General features: G+C 42.3%; 1 protein-coding gene across 1 annotated transcript in view; it reads left to right on the top strand.

Moving 5' to 3' along the window:
* The first annotated feature begins 741 nt into the window (after positions 1-741).
* The window catches only part of LOC111243918 (uncharacterized), a 44038-nt gene continuing 27727 nt past the window's right edge, over positions 742-17052 (top strand). The window contains exon 1 of the mRNA XM_022790255.2: positions 742-1309. Within this exon, the coding sequence (XP_022645990.1) occupies positions 1300-1309 (10 nt within the window). The 5' untranslated portion in view covers positions 742-1299. The remainder of the gene's footprint in view (positions 1310-17052) is intronic.

Below are 17052 nucleotides of genomic sequence, written 5' to 3'. Positions count from 1 at the left end.
TGAATATACCTTTTAATGGCACACGGTTGGGAACTGGCGGATATAGCACGCTGTTTTGAAATATCAGAAGTTATGATCAGAAGAACGATAACTGTCAAGATATTCTTAAGTTGCTGTAATAGCCTTTTTGGCGCCTCTGGCTAAGCGGCTGGTAACAAGTACCAAAAAAAAATACGCGCCAAACTAGCGTGTATCGTAATTCCGACACGAAGCCATTGCCGGTCATAAATGATTGACACTTTGCCTTATTGAATCGTTTTTAATTTCGTTGCCCTGTTCTTTTTGCTCTCGTATTTTCCCCTGCTAGAAACCCCCGTGGCCGTTGAGGGGTTCCCTTGTGCTCAAGCAATCAGTAGGAATCTCTATGGACAGTCAATTAGCGTGTAAGCGTGAATCACTCAACCCTTGTTGTGAGAATAGAAACTATGCCAACAGCTGAGAACCTTTCAGGGACCGACGCTACTGTGACCATTACTGCGGGCTTGGCAGATAGGACGCGGTGCGACAGCGTTTATGGTTTTGTTGGATTTTCATTTCGCTTAGCGTTGCCTTGTGTCTACTTTCCTTGCACGCGTAGGACACACGCATAGATGCACACAGAAAGTGAAAGTGTTTCGCGGGTCACGTGTCGACGACAGCATGCGACGTTTGTTTTCAGCTTCGGGCCTTCGGCGGCTTACCGCCCTGATCTCTCTCGCCAGGAGCCCGCAGACCTGAAGCTGCTGTTGCCGCAACTGATGATGCTGCCATCGCTGGGACACAAACACTAGCACCGCTGGCTAGAACAGTGGAACTTGCCACAGCACCCCGTCTGTCGATTCGTTTTTTCGTGTATCTGCCTCAATGTCTGATAGCGTGTCTTGCTCATGCGCATGCGCTGTGAGTCTCCCCCTCACAGCCGACCACTGGTAGTGGCTAGAGCCCCGTACAAAACTAGCTGTCCCCAATAGCGCATGTCAAAACTGACGCGGACATCATCCGTATCTCTTTAAATCGTGTTTTGTTCTGTCTCAACAATTGATTTGGTTACCACTAGATGGCAATACAGTAAACAACGGCAAAAAAGCAACAAGCGAGAATTTTCGGCGCGTTTTGCTAATTTATGATACAAAAAAGTTACTTGTGAATACGAAGAACGAGAACGACAGAAAAGGACGAAACTGTAGGACACACTAAGGAGTATACTACTAACTTATTGTATTTATCGTGCGTGAATGTGTTGGTTCGTACCGTAACACTCAGCAACAGCGGGGCGGAAGCTGAAAAACTAAACCACAGGGAACGCCGCTTCACGTCAAAATGTTTAAAGGTATGCCCGATAAAAGTTGTACGCTGTTTTGAGTGAAAGCACGCGCCCAAGATACGTAAACAATGAAGGATGTATGATATCGATGTGAGTGTGAAAGATCAAGTGTAACAAAGCTAACGTGCCCGACGCACCCAGGATTACGTGCAGCGACACCGACTATCACCTTCTTACACGCTCTGCCCACGATCATGATCGTTCGATCGTTGATCTTTCGGTGAAACTGGATGGCCTCCGTCGGAGCGCTGGAGTTAGGTAGACTCTTGGTTAGGCGGAGGCGGTAATAACCAATGGGGGGTAATATTCGGGATTAACATAAACGTAAATTCAGTACGGAGTGTAGATTTTTGCAGATACAGGGAAGGCGCTCGGGAGCAAGTTTTACTTAGAGCCTTGTTTAGGTTCCAGGGTATGACTTGATCCTCCTTTAGACTTTTTCAATGTGAAAAAGATTACAAGAAATTGAGTGTCAGATCGTTCGCACACGCCCTCTTTGCGCACCGTTCAACATTAGATGATCTAAGCAGATGTAGTGGTTTCTGGATTTTTGTGAAGGATTAGCTAAAATCTTCTGCTTATCCTTATCGGTAACTTATTACCAATATCAACGAATATATTTCAAATCGGTTCTCTTTTGTTGCTTGAACGTTTGCTTTATGAAGCTAAGCTTAATAACTGTAATCGTCGCGATACCTCAGACCCAATATGACTAAAGAAAATAAGCGCGCTAGCGGATACTAAGCGATAGCATTAGCGAGAAGACTGATACAAATATTGATTGGATTGGACACAGGCGGCTTCATCGCAAGCTATTTCTGCACAAAGCCGGATACGTTACTAATCGGCTGGAGTGACTATTTGAACTCCACGAAATGTTAATAGGTTTTCTATTAGTGTTCTGCGTGGATAACATTGTCACTTCTGGGTTTTATTAAGGAATCACCCCATACGAACCGAAACGAACAAGGCTGAGTGGTGGGTAATGTTTATTTGAAGCTGATTCTTGAATGAATCAGCCCTGTTTCGTAGCAAGTACAAGAAATGGTTTGCTCCAAAAGCGACGGGCTCATTTAATGATACGAGCACTAGTTAATCACGGATCTGCTGGGCAATCTCTCGTTTTAGGTACAATCGATTTCTTTCTTTTTTTTACTTATCAAGTCACACACCTGTTAAAAACTAATTAAGCTATAGTCAACAAGCGCTGTTTGTAATACTTGGAGGATTTTCTACACAGCTTCCAAAGCGATATGTTTTAATTGACTAGTTTATATTGAATGCGTCTAATTCCATCCAAAAGAGAAAAGACTGAATTGTGATATAATTATCATTGGACATATTTGTACAAAGTAAATGGAGATACTATTCATATAAAGCGATACCCCAAAAAATAAGTATAAAATATAACCGCGTTTTTATCACTGAATTCTAAGCAAGTCGCGCTAACGCAGACCAGTCGCGTGTTTGGAAGACTAATGATGCCGGCGGTATCCAGGCTGCCTTTATATATCTTTTATGACAGAACTGGTATAAAAGGAAATATCACAGAAATTACGCAACGTCTGATATCGAAATTATTTCAACAACACGCGTTACGCAATCGCTTAAACATATCCAAATCGCCGGCCTTAGCTGACCTAAACTGAGACGTATAAAGGGTCAGCGGTAATTTTTGTGGAACCCCTTTCATCACGCTATGCACTGAGTCTGTGACGTATTCGCTAATGTCCAAAATCGCAGCTGGAGCACACCTGGAGCTCTTCGCATATCAGTAATCGTTTTAGATCAGATCAGGATCGTTTTATCGGCTATTTGTATACAATTTCCTTATACAAGTCAGTTATAAAGTTGAACGATTAAGGGATACAATGTTAGTCGAATAACGGGTTACAATGTGAAAGTGTTAAACAATTACAGAAAAATAGAACCTCGTTCAAGTTACGGCGCTATTGTACATATGTATGTATACTGTATGTATGCATGTACAGAGATTATTAAATTTTCTATAATATCCAGTGATTAAATACGAACCAAATAACCACTAAGTGTTTAGATTATTGGTGATCTATTTCCTTACATACTTCCTTATTTGAAATTCTACTGACATTGTAAGTATAATGATCGTGCAAAAATCTGTTCCATCTATAAGGAATATGAGCCACGAGGCTGAATGAATCGTGTTCCATTCCAGCGTAAAAACGTGATCTGCCTCTGGAAGTCCAAACGCCAGTTAATGATGACGCACCCGCCGTGTTTCTTATACACCCTTTTCAAAGAAGCGGCCATATCATGTTTATCTATCGCATTCTAATCGACTTGTGCGGCAAACGTATCGGAAAAACTGAAATGTCACATCTATCAAACGGTGGAGGCTTGGCCTGCTGACAATTGCATAGGCCCGAGTCTCGGATCAGCTGGCCAGTCAAACAGTTATCATCGTACAGCTATATTATGAGCCGACTCAATACACACGGTGAAAAAAGGCCACGCTTTGGGGTGCTACGGTCCATGTAAGGCAAATCATGACGAAAGGTGTTTTTATTTAACGAGAACGATTCTCGACTGAGCGAAGGTACGCGTAAACGGATCCTCCTCCATCGCACACGTGCAGCATATTTGTAAACAATAGCAACACCTAGAATTCATAAATAGGAACGTTTTGTGCACGGATAACTCTTGAGAAGTGAAGCAAACTGTCCGGTTGTCAATCTTCAGTGAGCTAGACGCTGTTTTTTAATTTTTTATTAATAGTGCTTCTGCACCACCAACTTAGAATATGGCCATACGCGTACTGCCGAAATTAGGTTTCGAGGTTCTCGTCGATCAGGTTGTTTTATGTTTTTTGACATAATATAACAATCTATCTACTAGTCGAGCTTTCGATTTATTTGCTGATCGAACAGGTTCAAAATAAACAGAAGCATAATACATCGTGCAATAGCTGTCTTCGCTAGAAGCCGGTGGACGGTCCCGGACATCGAAACTAAGCCAGACAACCTTTAATCTTTCCCAGGAACTCGTTCAATAAGGCTGTTAATACTATTACTGCTTATTCTTATTGTTTTTATCTTTCCCGCTGTTGACACATCTTCACTTGTTATGATTTATATAGCTGTGTAGCGCGACGTTGTCACCGACCATACACTTATTGAAATAATACTACCACTGGCTTCTCTCCGACCGAGCAACTGCCTATCAGTTAGCCATTGTCACCGAAAAAAACTGGCATCTCCCAGTTGTCCTCTCGTAGCTCAACCTTGATCGATTTTCGCATTTATTTATTATGTATTCCATCGGATACAGGACATATAGAGTATGTATTGGATTCCTTTGCGCAATACTCACGTTGAAAAGGCCTGGTACAATTTTCTGCCTTGTTTATAGGCGCGTGCGAAGGGCGACGTACCAAATAGGGCGAAAGTTAACTGAAAACATTTCTTTGACGCCAGTTATTTACCCTGTCCTGTTTCAATAACTTGAAAACGAAGCATTTGAAAGGGTTAAGTGACTCTTGCCTAGCCTAGATAATTCGACAACTTGTTGAGATTTCAAAGGGTTTCGAACACTTTTAACTTAATATTGAAGCAATTACTTCTTATATGTTAAAGTAATGTCACCAAACAAAATACGAGCGATTTTAATCAATGCCATTTTTCCAATAACGCCATTATCTCATCAATGAAACCTCTGTAAATTCGGGGCGAAAGAATTGCTACAAATGGTCTGTGCGATTGAAACTCTATTAAAATAGAGTCCTGCAGAGACGGAAACAAATGATCATTTAACAATCTAAAATTCGAATATATAAATATATATTTTCAGTTTTTGCCGGGTGACTAAAGATGTGTACGTCCTGGATTTGTCATGACAGAAGACGACCCCTTCCGTCTACTAGCTTCAGTCTCTTTCTTTTCAGTTCGTAACTAACAGCGAAGGTCCCAATCAAACGTTTTGTCAGGCAGTGACAACTCATAATGCACGATTCCTCTCCGATTCCATCAAAAACATAGCATCATACCTTTCGGCGTCAGTATGGGTTTTGTCATAGATTGTAGAACACTTTCCCTGTCTTTTCATTTGCTATATGTGACCCAGGGTTGGGCATTATCTATGATCAAATACTTTGTGGATGGCAAATGTAACAGAGTAAATTCTTACGACGCATCAACTCGTGTGGCACTCAAATATTAGGCCCTTTTTTTTTGTAGCAAGCTTTTTTTTTAATTAATTTAATACTATTTACTGGAGGATGTTTATTTCCCTGGCTCAATAATGGCTATCAACGTGTCGGTCTCGTGCAAGTTTCTCAATAATTTGATCAGTTTTTTTCCCCCGAAATGTATTAGTCACTGCGGTAAGGATCTCTCATAGCGATATTTCCAGAACCAAGGTGACAAAACAATCCTTAAGCCGTTATTTCCGATAACGCATCAGACCTTGTATTGGCCTAGGTGGCATTTGTGCCTTTCTAGTAGTAAAATCGTAACGTCGAACAAATTTTAGCAAATACGTCAAGGCGCTTTATATTATGTCTGACTAAAGATTTTGACAGATCTTTTTTCGTCAAACCTCAGCTTTCAAATAACGCAAACGCTATTTACGATACCTGAAATACGTGATTTTAAAATCATCTAATTAAGAAAACAGTAATACTTTCTCGACAGCCTAATACAGTCTTTATAGATGAATCGACGGTTTCCTTTATTTTTTTCGATAGAAATAATCTGGCGCTCGATACGTCCACTTATCTGCCTATATCGTCCCTTTTTCGTTGCTCTTGCTACCATGTAGGTAGAAAAAAGTGAGCTCTATAGAAAAGGAATGGTATTCTACATTGGTCTACACGTTTAGCGTAATAGCGCAGGTGAGTTCACGTTTTCGTACGTTTGCCGGCTACGTGCAAATGAATCCAGCATATGAACGGTCGTCGTTCGATTTCAGTGCTGTAGGACTGATGCTTAAGTAGGTGTCGAAATATATATGGGATGCTTGCGGCTTGATCCTGCGAGGGAGAATACCGCCTGCCGGTTGTCTCGTGCCAACGTTAGCTTGTGTTGTTATAATAAGTACCATTATAGAAATGGTGCTAATCCCGGCGTGCTTGTTAACATAGTGAGCTATATGGGCGAAAGCCCCACGAAAAGTTGCCTGTTCGACCTATTTCAGTCGTTCCACAGTCCAACTTCACCCTGTTTTCCTTTGAGTACCGATAGTAGCGGCTCCACCGACGATACCTCTTGGTCGGCGGCGACGATCAAGAGCCAGAAATGACAACACACCCTTTGCCGTCTGTTACGGCTCCCGTACCGCCATCGTCCAGTCGTATAGAGCCGTACCGTAGTGGCACACAAAGCTGAACACGTCCGATACAAAAACTATATGAAGACCATAACCAGCCGAATCACGCATTTGCCAGCAATCGTTAACGGAACCAGGCCCAATTGCTTACGGACAACAGTAACAGCAGTGAAAGCAGCACTAGAATTAACAGCATTAAAGAAGCAACAATCACTCTAAGCCGTAACTAGGAGCATCGACGAACGAGTGAAAGTCGGTATACTTTGATTTTTAGCCTATTTGTAGTGTGGTTTCATCCACAGAGTCAACAAGCGAAGGGAATGCAAAAATTTCCGTAATTTTTCTCACCTTCGCTATCTTCTATGCGAATTCTGCGGATGAAGGAAAGGGATAAACCTGACCGCAACAATACCGTTATAGTCTGACGGCAGGAGCGCCAGCTTCGTTACGGCAATTGTCGGTATATAACAGCATCAAAGTTTGCTACAGAACGCTCTGACAGGCAGGGGATCTTTTACGTTTGTTTTTGTTTTTCTATTTTTTTTGTGCCTCCCTTTCTTTATCATTTGCCATAGAATTGGGCCAATACAATAAGTATGTTCATCTGCCTCGGTTTTTAACCAGTTGCATCTTACCATGACTATAAGTACTATAGCATTACGTGAGATTATGAATATTTTATGGGAGTCACAAACGAATGTGACAAAAAGCATTGAAATTCATAGAACAACGTGCTGAATAGGATATTAATTCACCAAAAACAGATTAAACTGTGTGTGTGTGTGTGTGTGTGTGTGTGTGTTTGGCTATATGGGGCTCTATAGGGTCTTTGGTGGACCCTATTGGATGGTAAATCGTCCGCTACTGAATTGAGAAGGTATCTCTATAGTATAAAAAGATCAGTTGTAGTGGTTTCTCATAAACATTTGATGTTGGACGAATGAATGAGCCGTCCGATGGTACGTTACGCTTTAAAATTACTCTAGCGTCTGTTAATATTTTTGTAGAATTCTGCTAACATATAACAACACATTTGATTAAATAAATGCGAAGAAATTTTACACAAGTCCAAATCCAGCAAGGACACGCCAAACAAAACGGCCTTTCTGAGATAATATACAGTCAATGCTTTAACGAAACTCTGCCGTCTACAGGTTAAGGTACACACGCAGACCTAGCTGTATCGTGCTTGTTTTTTTTTTTTTTTCTGTAGATAAAACTCCTTGTGTTTCTCAATATGTGAGAGGAACGTGAATAATCTTCGTTCACTAACCGACTTTTATTAGTTAACATTAAGCGAATATTGTTGGAGGTTTTAAGTTTGATTTCGGATGTGTCACTAAAGACTCTATTAAGAAAGCTGGAGATAATAGGAAAAATAGATACAGTAGGATACGCGCAGAATGTATATTCCATAAGAAAATTAAACGTTTAACCCTCAACTTGGCATTGCGTTCGTTATTTTAGGCCTCACGGCCCTACGCAATAAAATGAATGCATGGAAGCCAAGCACCGAGTAGTTGGCTCGTTTCTGAACAAGGCCTAAAAGCTTTACAACAATAGACAAACTTGAAGGCGTCGTTAGAAGGGGTCCTCGTTAACTCCCATATAAGCCACACACTGCCAAGCTGTGGTATCGTTAAGGCAGGTTTCGCAGTCAGACAATTTTCCCTGTTTTTGGACAAATGATGCCTCTTCCCTAAAAAGTCAAAATATTATATCACACTAAATAGAATAAGAACATGATTTGAACAAAACAGGATGCATGGTACATGGTTGCGTATGTTTCAGTAGTTCGTGATTTTGAACATCGTTTACCGCTAAAAGCAGTAGAGCAGTACTCTTAGTTACCCTAAACATTTTTACGACCAGTGTATTACTATTTGCGTGTCGCTTGTAAGGAATCTGCACAGCACGCTGCCTTTCTTACAAAAATCATATGGAACCAATCATTCTCGAAGCGGAACGTTGATCCTAGTCCCAGTGAAAAGGCCTAAGGAGAATTCTTGACGGTCCGATTTGTCCCATCTGAAGCTCCCAGAACCACATAGATTCATTTGCTGATACTCTGTTGCAGAAATAAACGTGTGCGGAACATATCCCACTGCGTCTGCCATCGAACCCATGGTACACATACCCTACAATATGTAATTTTTTTTTGTTAGCGGCAGCTCTGAAGTGCGATTACAAGTGAGCAAAGGTATGCATTGCCTTGTGGCGATTTAACTGACTACGTTATATTTAGAAACTAATTAGACCTTTCATCCACTCCGACGACATTTTGTCTACAGTGTAAAAAAGACGATCAATATGTCTTAAATCAGTATGAAGTAAACATTTTCCGAGTCATTGTGTTGTTTTCATGTACATAATACGATGTGATCTGATGTATGTCCCATCGAAGCTTCGAAATCTATGGTCAGACACCGCTGTATTATATATTCACAGCTATTGTGTTGGTTGGGGATGGGGAGGACGGACGGAGCTGGGAACCGCAGTACAAAAGCCTGACGTGAAGACGCAGGATTCCACAACGAGAGATGATGCAGCTTAACGTCATTGCTAGAGCTCACCGTCGAGTACTTCCCTATTGCGTCTCTAGAGATATAGCGGCTCCCATGCGAGCAACGACCGTCTTACGACGCTTTTCGTTTTTGCTGGACGATATTTCCGTGAATAAAAAAAAAGAACTGCCCCTTATTCACTTTTATTGTCTGATGCTGATCTCCCACGTGACTGACTGACTGTCTATCACATCAACTGTCGCTGCTTCGGCCTTTGCTGCTTACCGCAATGTTGCCTCCTTCCTGTCGCTTCGTTGAAGTCTATTCAGGGCGAAACACTGAGGTGCTTGTTCAATGCCGTCTTTAACAAAGATTTCCAATCAGAGCTATAAGTCCGCTTGAAGACGAAACGTGAGAAAACGATTTCAACGTTGGCTTTATCCGTATTATTATGGTTGAGATATAGTCGCTTCGCATTGTATTCAGCCAAACTGTACACTCCCTTCCTTCCCCTCCGGTTTGTTTCGCCTCATAAGGCAAAAGAATTGCCGGTAGCTGGACCATAGCTGGAAAAATTATCGTTGATCTACATATCGATAAGGTTATCGTATCGCTGAGATTATTGCACAAGGCAATAACCTCAGCGCTTAAACAGAATGTAGCTGGGCTAACTGATGCTATGCAGACGTTACATATTCTGTTGAGGAATGACCGCAAGACAGTAGATTTCGAGTGCGACGCTCGTACAGACACTGACCTACATGCGTGAAAAGGTGACGGTAAAATTGTTGAAAGTCAAGGACGGTTGAGCTACTGGCACCGATGACAACACGAAATTAGGGTACGTAGTTATGCAGGCGACTAGGACAACATGTGCCCTTAATCACTATGAAACGTTTTCTACGTGTTCTCATTCATCATCTCAACTGGAGTGTTGCCCTACGGCAACCGGCACGTGAATGTTTTAGTAGAAATATTTATCCCTTCGCTGTCGATAAAAGCGGTATCAATTACCCGTGCACAGGAACTTTTTGAAGGCTCTTTACCTTGAAGCTAGGAAAAAAACCAAGACGGCTTCTAGATCTAGAAAAATAACATGGCGAAGTACATGTTATTTCATTGGATGCCAAAAAACAAATCAGAGTCACAATTCATTTCTATCAGGAAAATAAAACTATATTTATCGATATTTGATGTCAGCTAAATATGAGCATAATTAAATATACTGTCACTGGCCTGATCATCTCGATGATTTTCAGAGCAGCGTAAGTTAATCACTTATTTTATTCATCAATATTAATAAGACTACATAATCCCTTGAGAGGCAGAGATTGTTCTATCCTAAACTCAATTGAAATGGTTGAGTAGCGTATACATCGAGTTAATGTCGTCTGCAACAGATCGTTGTTTCCAACGAACCACTTATTTATCCTCGATTTGCACTTGGTTAACATTTGCAAATAGACATTCGACCTTTGATGGTATCCATCGATCAACGTTTCATTCTTAAGGACAACTAATCACAAAGTTCCTGGCACTCGGAGAACCTGCCCGACAACCAGACAAATAGGCGCCTCCCTCATCAGCCGTCATCTCAAAGGTAGCAACGGAGCGGTGGCGTCCTTTAAGCGTACCAACAGACGCCCAATCCGACCAACAAACAACAGGTAACTATTCGTCGTAACTTCAGTGTAGCCAATGCTGTAACCAAACAACCAGTTCATCAACCATAGGAAGTTCCCCATAGGCTCTATTCGATCTGTGCCAGAACCTTTACAACTGCCCTATTAGCAGCAGCGCCTATAGCATCGACAAAATTGACAGCTTAAAACCCTTTTCTAATCATCATTATCAGTTACTAGGTCATTCTTTAGAAATTTTTATCTCTCTGCATACTCTGTATCCCTGTGCGTGGTCTATAAGTATCCTTCTATAAAATCTTCTACCTCCACCTTCTGCTGTGGTACTGTGTGGGCGTTAGTGTGCCTTGTTCGGACGGATCGATAACGTTTTTATATTTTTGAATTGTAAATGCCTGTATGTACCTGACTTTTTGATTCGGCATCCTATGCTCGAGAGTTATTGCAACGCACCTTTAACACTGCCACCATTACGATAGCTGTGAGAATCACCAGCTGGCGCTGCAACTGTCACCAACGTCATAGTTATGAACGAATAGATAAATATCGGGGTGGGGGCAAAAATGGAGAAAATCCGGAGGCTTCGGCGGTGTCCAAAGCAGATCAGCTTCCCAAAGCGCCACACCATGTTATTTCCTTTCTCTATGAGCGCATTTATCCCAGTCGGCTCATTCGTCGTTAGTAGCTTCCTCACTCGTTCGTTCGTTCAACTACTTCGTCATCGTTTTCCCTTTGTCAGTCATCCCCCGTACCCCTCCTCAACCCTAACTCAGTCGTCATTTTTTTCCCTCTTCTCTGTAATTGCTGTTTTCTATTCTATATTATCATTATTATATTTTGATCTTTTGATGACGACGACAGCTAAGGCGGTGACGACAAAATCCGTTGATACTTTTTTACGATACACACTACCACTACTACTAGGGTTGCTCCGACGATGGTAACGAACGACGAAGATTTTCAGATTTTTGGAGGCTCTGCGTTGGCAGCGGTCGGATCAGGGGCAGCGGCTGTAGCGGTCACAGTGGCCGATCTTGAAGCTGATTGGTCCCTAACCGACCCCAAACGTACACACACAGACACAGACACACACACACACACACACACACACACACACACACACACACACACATACAAACACACGCCCATTTCACGCCGATGTTGGCAATTTTTCTCTAAGGAGGAAGAGTTGGCTCCTCTGTAGAAAAGCGCTCGCCCCGCTACGCCGTAGTGCAGGAGCCACTGCGTTATGGAACCCTGGCTTAGCATTAGCTGAAAGGATCAACTGAAAGCTCAACGCCGACGTTTGTCGTTGCCCCAGCCTGGGCAAAAGCCCCCACCTAGTTATGTCATTATTCTAACCGGTGACATTTCGATATAATATTGATAGTTCATAAGGGAAAGGAAAGCGGCACAAAAAATATACTTCTTTATGGCAGTAGCAATAACAGTGTTGGTCGCTCATCGGCTCATCCACCCGTCCGCCCGCCTTAAGTAAATGATGACAATTTCACTTTCCGTTTGCTGGGTCGCCGTTGACGACGACGCCGCTCTTTTCTCCGTGTTCATTTGCTCGCAGTTAACCCTATATTGCAACTGTTGCAGTGATCGTTACCACCGTTCAATGGTGGAGGTAGTTCATGAAGGTGCCCAGGACAGGCTGTGTGGCCCCAGTATCGTTGCTAAAGCTAGTTCTGCTGTTGGGTATTGACTGACGTTGGGGCCGCTAATGGTAATGCTGAATGCCAATTGAAGTAACAAATATTGGTCATCATGAATGAATAACTAAGCGCACAAATACACAGATATATATATATATATATATAATGCTTTTGATGCATAGAAACTTAATGTTTTTCGGCTGGTTTTTGCAATTGTTTTTATTCCCTGTACCTTATAAGTTTCTTTTCTAAATATATAAATTTCTTACAGAAATTAGCGTTCCAGCGTACCGAGCGAATATATCTGTGCACTACGATTCTGTTCATCTGACGCATGATGATCATATGTGGGCTGCTGCGTCTTTTTGGCTGGTCTGTGGCCGCTGTTTTTGTTTATATCGTTAATGGTGGCCCTATTATATGAATAGTACTAGAAAAAAGTTATATATATGTGCATTTGTATTTCCAGCCACGTTACGGCAGTAGCGTACTATAACGTACGCTTTTATATGCCGAGCAATTTTCCCACAGCGTTGTGATGTCGCTGGATATTCTGGTTGGACGTTGGCTAAAAAAACGCTTCATACCAAATGATTTGCTCCTCATATATTGACAATACCACTTTCTAATTAATTAGCAGTAGTTGTTGCTTAAAAATGCATTCTTTTGTATACGTTTGCTCACCCGTGTCTTTCATGTTGCTACTATGTACAACGCTAAAATGTGTTAACAGAAGCAAGTTACCTGTAATCCCACTGCCTTTGGTAATCATCATACCGACGAAGCTCCGACTTTGTTCGGACTTCGAAAACTTAAGCGTTTAGTTGAAACTTTCGTTGCCGTGAAGTCGTCAGAGCCATTACGCTTATTCAATCGAATAATAGCAAAGCCATTATGGGCAATTAATGTGAATCGTCGATCGATGATGTACTTCAATGACCAGAGAAAGAAGCAATCGAATCAATCATCAGTCATTGATCGTGCTCTCTTCAACTTCTTAATAACCAATCAACTACGAACGACCGTACGTTCTAACACGGCTTCTGTTACTGCTGTGAAAAGCTCCCGGGAACGTTCTGTTCGGTAGCTGCAATACTGCACGAATATTACACAAAAAGAATCACTAGTGGAAGTAAAATTTCGTTTAAACAATGATGAGCCAATCGGAAGTTAGAACGAAGGGAAGAACAGACGGTTTCAACGGCGCTGTGCGATCTGTTCGTCAATATCTTATTCAACAGCTGCGGCTGGTTTGAAGGGACCTATTTAAAACTTCTGCAGACAGCAGAAGTTGAAGTCACAATCAGCGTGGTCTGCGGTTCTCTACGCCGTCTTGCGCTCCTGGCATTCGTGGCACAGGTTCTTCCGCTACCGAAATTTCGGTTTGTAACCGCGTCTATTGGTATCGGCGGCCATTATAGATTGTGCAACCGTGAAGTGTTCGAAGCTGTGTTGTTTTACTCTTTTTTGAACCTACCGCATCCTTCTGTTATTGCTATGCCATCCTCCGGCTTTTCACACAGAACATGAGCGTCCCGCATATGAACGCTTAGCGCTCAGCAACGCTGAACGTATAACTGATGCGACGGCAAAAGGCGCTTTGCAACTGGCAGCGTCACTGCATAGCGCTATGCTCGGTAGAAATGGCAACGAGTTCGGCGCCAATCGCTTGCCTGCGTGTCTGTTGTTTAAGAATTAAGATAGGATACCGTTGTATTGTCTTGCCCGCGCTGCGTCAACCCTCTTCCTTTCTTTCCAACACCGCCGCCATATGGTGCTCGGCAGCTGGCTTCTTTGCCCTCAAAAATACGTCGCGTAGCGTGACGTTGTCGCCGGCAGAGAGTTACCGCAAATAGCCACCGCCTGCGCTTTCTCGTTTGCGCTATAGTAGTGCCCAATCGGCAGTCCCACAACGGCAACAACAGTAACGTAATTGTGACGTTATTATGAAAGACTAAGTGACCGGTACTACAGCGGACGCTCCTACTACCACTACTGGTACCATTAACAAAAACACTTGTATTACGTATGCATGGGTCGGCTCCACGGAGCGCTACGAAACCTTCCTGCAACCGATGTGGTTCTTTCCGGTGGTTCTGTCCCACGTCGACGCTTGCGTGCCTCCATCCGGTGTGTCGTAGAGCATCGAACGGGGCGATACAGCGTTGCGTCGTATCACCAAGCGCGTACGAACTTGTGGTCGTTGTGACTTACCGTACGGTGCGAATTTGCAGGCGGGATCCAAACTGGGTAAAAGCCCAATATGACACGGACGAGGAAGCTTCAATAGGAAATTCGATTTGTTGTTAGGATTACTCGTTATTTAACAACTGCATATCTTTGACTGAGACACTTCTCAAAGGACGCTTTGGAAGGCTTCGGACAACGAACGCGTTCCCGCTATAGAGAAGCAAAGCGTCCACGTAGTAGAAAGGATTACCAGATTTGAAACGCTACTTATCAGATAGGGTATGCTCGTTTTGAGGAGAACAGTTATTCAGTACCGCGTGCGCATGAACAGCGATCTTGAGCGTTCGAAAACTTAGATCTATTGCGCATCTACAACTTCCACGTTTGTCCTCGTTTGCCAATGACAAATCAGGTCCAGCAACAAAATAAGGATAATTACAGTTTTAGAACTGGTAACATTTTAAAACAGAGGAGGATAATCATGCAAGGGTAGTGATTGTTGTGAGCTTCATTACCGAATATCATAAGTGAGGACAAGTTTAAAAGTTATTTCGCATTAAGAATTTCCTCTGCATTAACGTTTTCGCTGGGTGATTTGAATGTCATTGCGGCCGAACGAAAAACAACATATTAACCAAACCAAATAGACGTCTTTATTAGTGGGACATCAAACTGCTCTTAAACATGATAAGTAACTGAAATAATAAAGGAAAAAAAATCGCATGAATACCTTCCACTAGACATTCGTGTAAAAAAAAAGCGGGTCAGCTGTTTTTACTACCAGGTGCTAAATTTATAAGTCCTCTTAGCGATTCGACGAGGTCGCTTATCACTTCAAATGTCCCTATCAAAAAGTTACCTGTAAATTTTACGTACTTCAACGAGGCTAGCCTAGGTATTAATGGAATGCTCTCTGGAAGATGTATCTTGTTCAAGCGATCGTGTCAAAAAATTGAGTGTTATATATCTTTAAGACCGAGTTTCTTTTCTGCATGGCACATAAATACAGCTTACTCTCAAAGCGGTACAACGCTACTATTGTTTGAGTTCATGATCGTTACATCACCCTCGCTTTAGCGAGCTTTCTTTCCTCATTCGACTCCCACCTGACCGTCGGCACTCGAAGATGACGAAGTGTTTGGCAGTATTGTGGTTCATAAGTCCTTACTTAATTTCTCATCGTTGTCTTCGTTTACTTCACGTCTTCCATTTTGGCCTTTTTGTTTTATGCCGCAGTGGTACGTTTCTTCGACTTTTCTGTAGCCACAGTCTTATAGCATTCGTCGTTCAACTTCTGCATGCGCAGACTCCCGCTGGAGGCAGTGGAGCGTCACTCGCGTGTTGTGCCCGATGGTGCGCTCAGGACGTCGCCTCCTTCGGGCTAAACAGTTTGTCGGTATGATGCTAGCGGTAAATAGCCACGGGAACGATACACCTATCGACGTTCGCGGTATGAATGACGATTTCCGCTCGCTCAGAAAATTCCCCTTGCAATATTTTGTATGTCGGTGGTCGGATGAGGTGTTCCCTACTAAACAGAAAAAGCCGCTGGGGGTGAAATCGCAGGCTACAATAATAGTAGCAATGGGGAAGCATTTTTTTATTGCCTAATAAATAAACAACCCAATCCGCCGCTGAATTTAGACTTTGGCGACAATTCTGACTCTTTCGCATTCCGCATCGTACTAAGATTTCAAGTAGAAGTGCGTAACAAAAGTTACTCCGTGCATACATCTTTATGACAGGTAACGTTCGCATGCTGGTTGCACCAACCCAGGCCTAACAGTATTTTCGAATTTGAAGGTGCAAAAAGCAGGTTTAATTAGGCTATCGCGAGGTGACGTACGTACGTATGATATGATGATACGCAAATGATTTAAGTAGGATCAAGAGCACAAGAAACAAATACATAGCGTCCATTAATAATGGCTTATGGCTCAGTTTACAATATTCACGTATATAGCAGAGTACGACGCGTAACTTGAGAAAAGTCGCTTGGTACGAATCAAAAGCAAACGTATATATCGTTTAGTTGGTGTTCGGTCATCGCTGGATCTTCGTAAGGAAGAGACAAGTTTCAAGCGCACAGTCTTCTTTAAGCCGTATGTGCTTATTTAGACCTGCAAAACATAATAGTCGTATCAAAGCAACAACCCCCTAAGCACGTATTTTCCACGTGCAAGCGTTACGTGCGCACGATGATCGCATTAGCGAAAAAAAGTCCTTAAATGAAAACAACATTACGCAAATGTCGCTGTCATCATTTGACCAGGAACCATCATAAACATATAATAACCAAATATATTGTAAAAAATAACATTACGAAAAGTGTCACAGTCACGTTAAGATAGTTACTTCAATGAGTCATTTCATCACGAAATGTTCGTTTATGAAGTAAACAAATCCCCTTAAATACCAGGCCATCTTTGCATTAGAAAATTATATATATTATA

This window comes from Varroa destructor, unplaced genomic scaffold (assembly GCF_002443255.2).
Source record: "Varroa destructor unplaced genomic scaffold, Vdes_3.0 BEIS01000002.1, whole genome shotgun sequence".
Taxonomy (NCBI): domain Eukaryota; kingdom Metazoa; phylum Arthropoda; class Arachnida; order Mesostigmata; family Varroidae; genus Varroa; species Varroa destructor.
The sequence above is the reverse complement of the archived record's forward strand: the minus strand, read 5'-3'. Positions and strand labels throughout refer to the sequence as shown.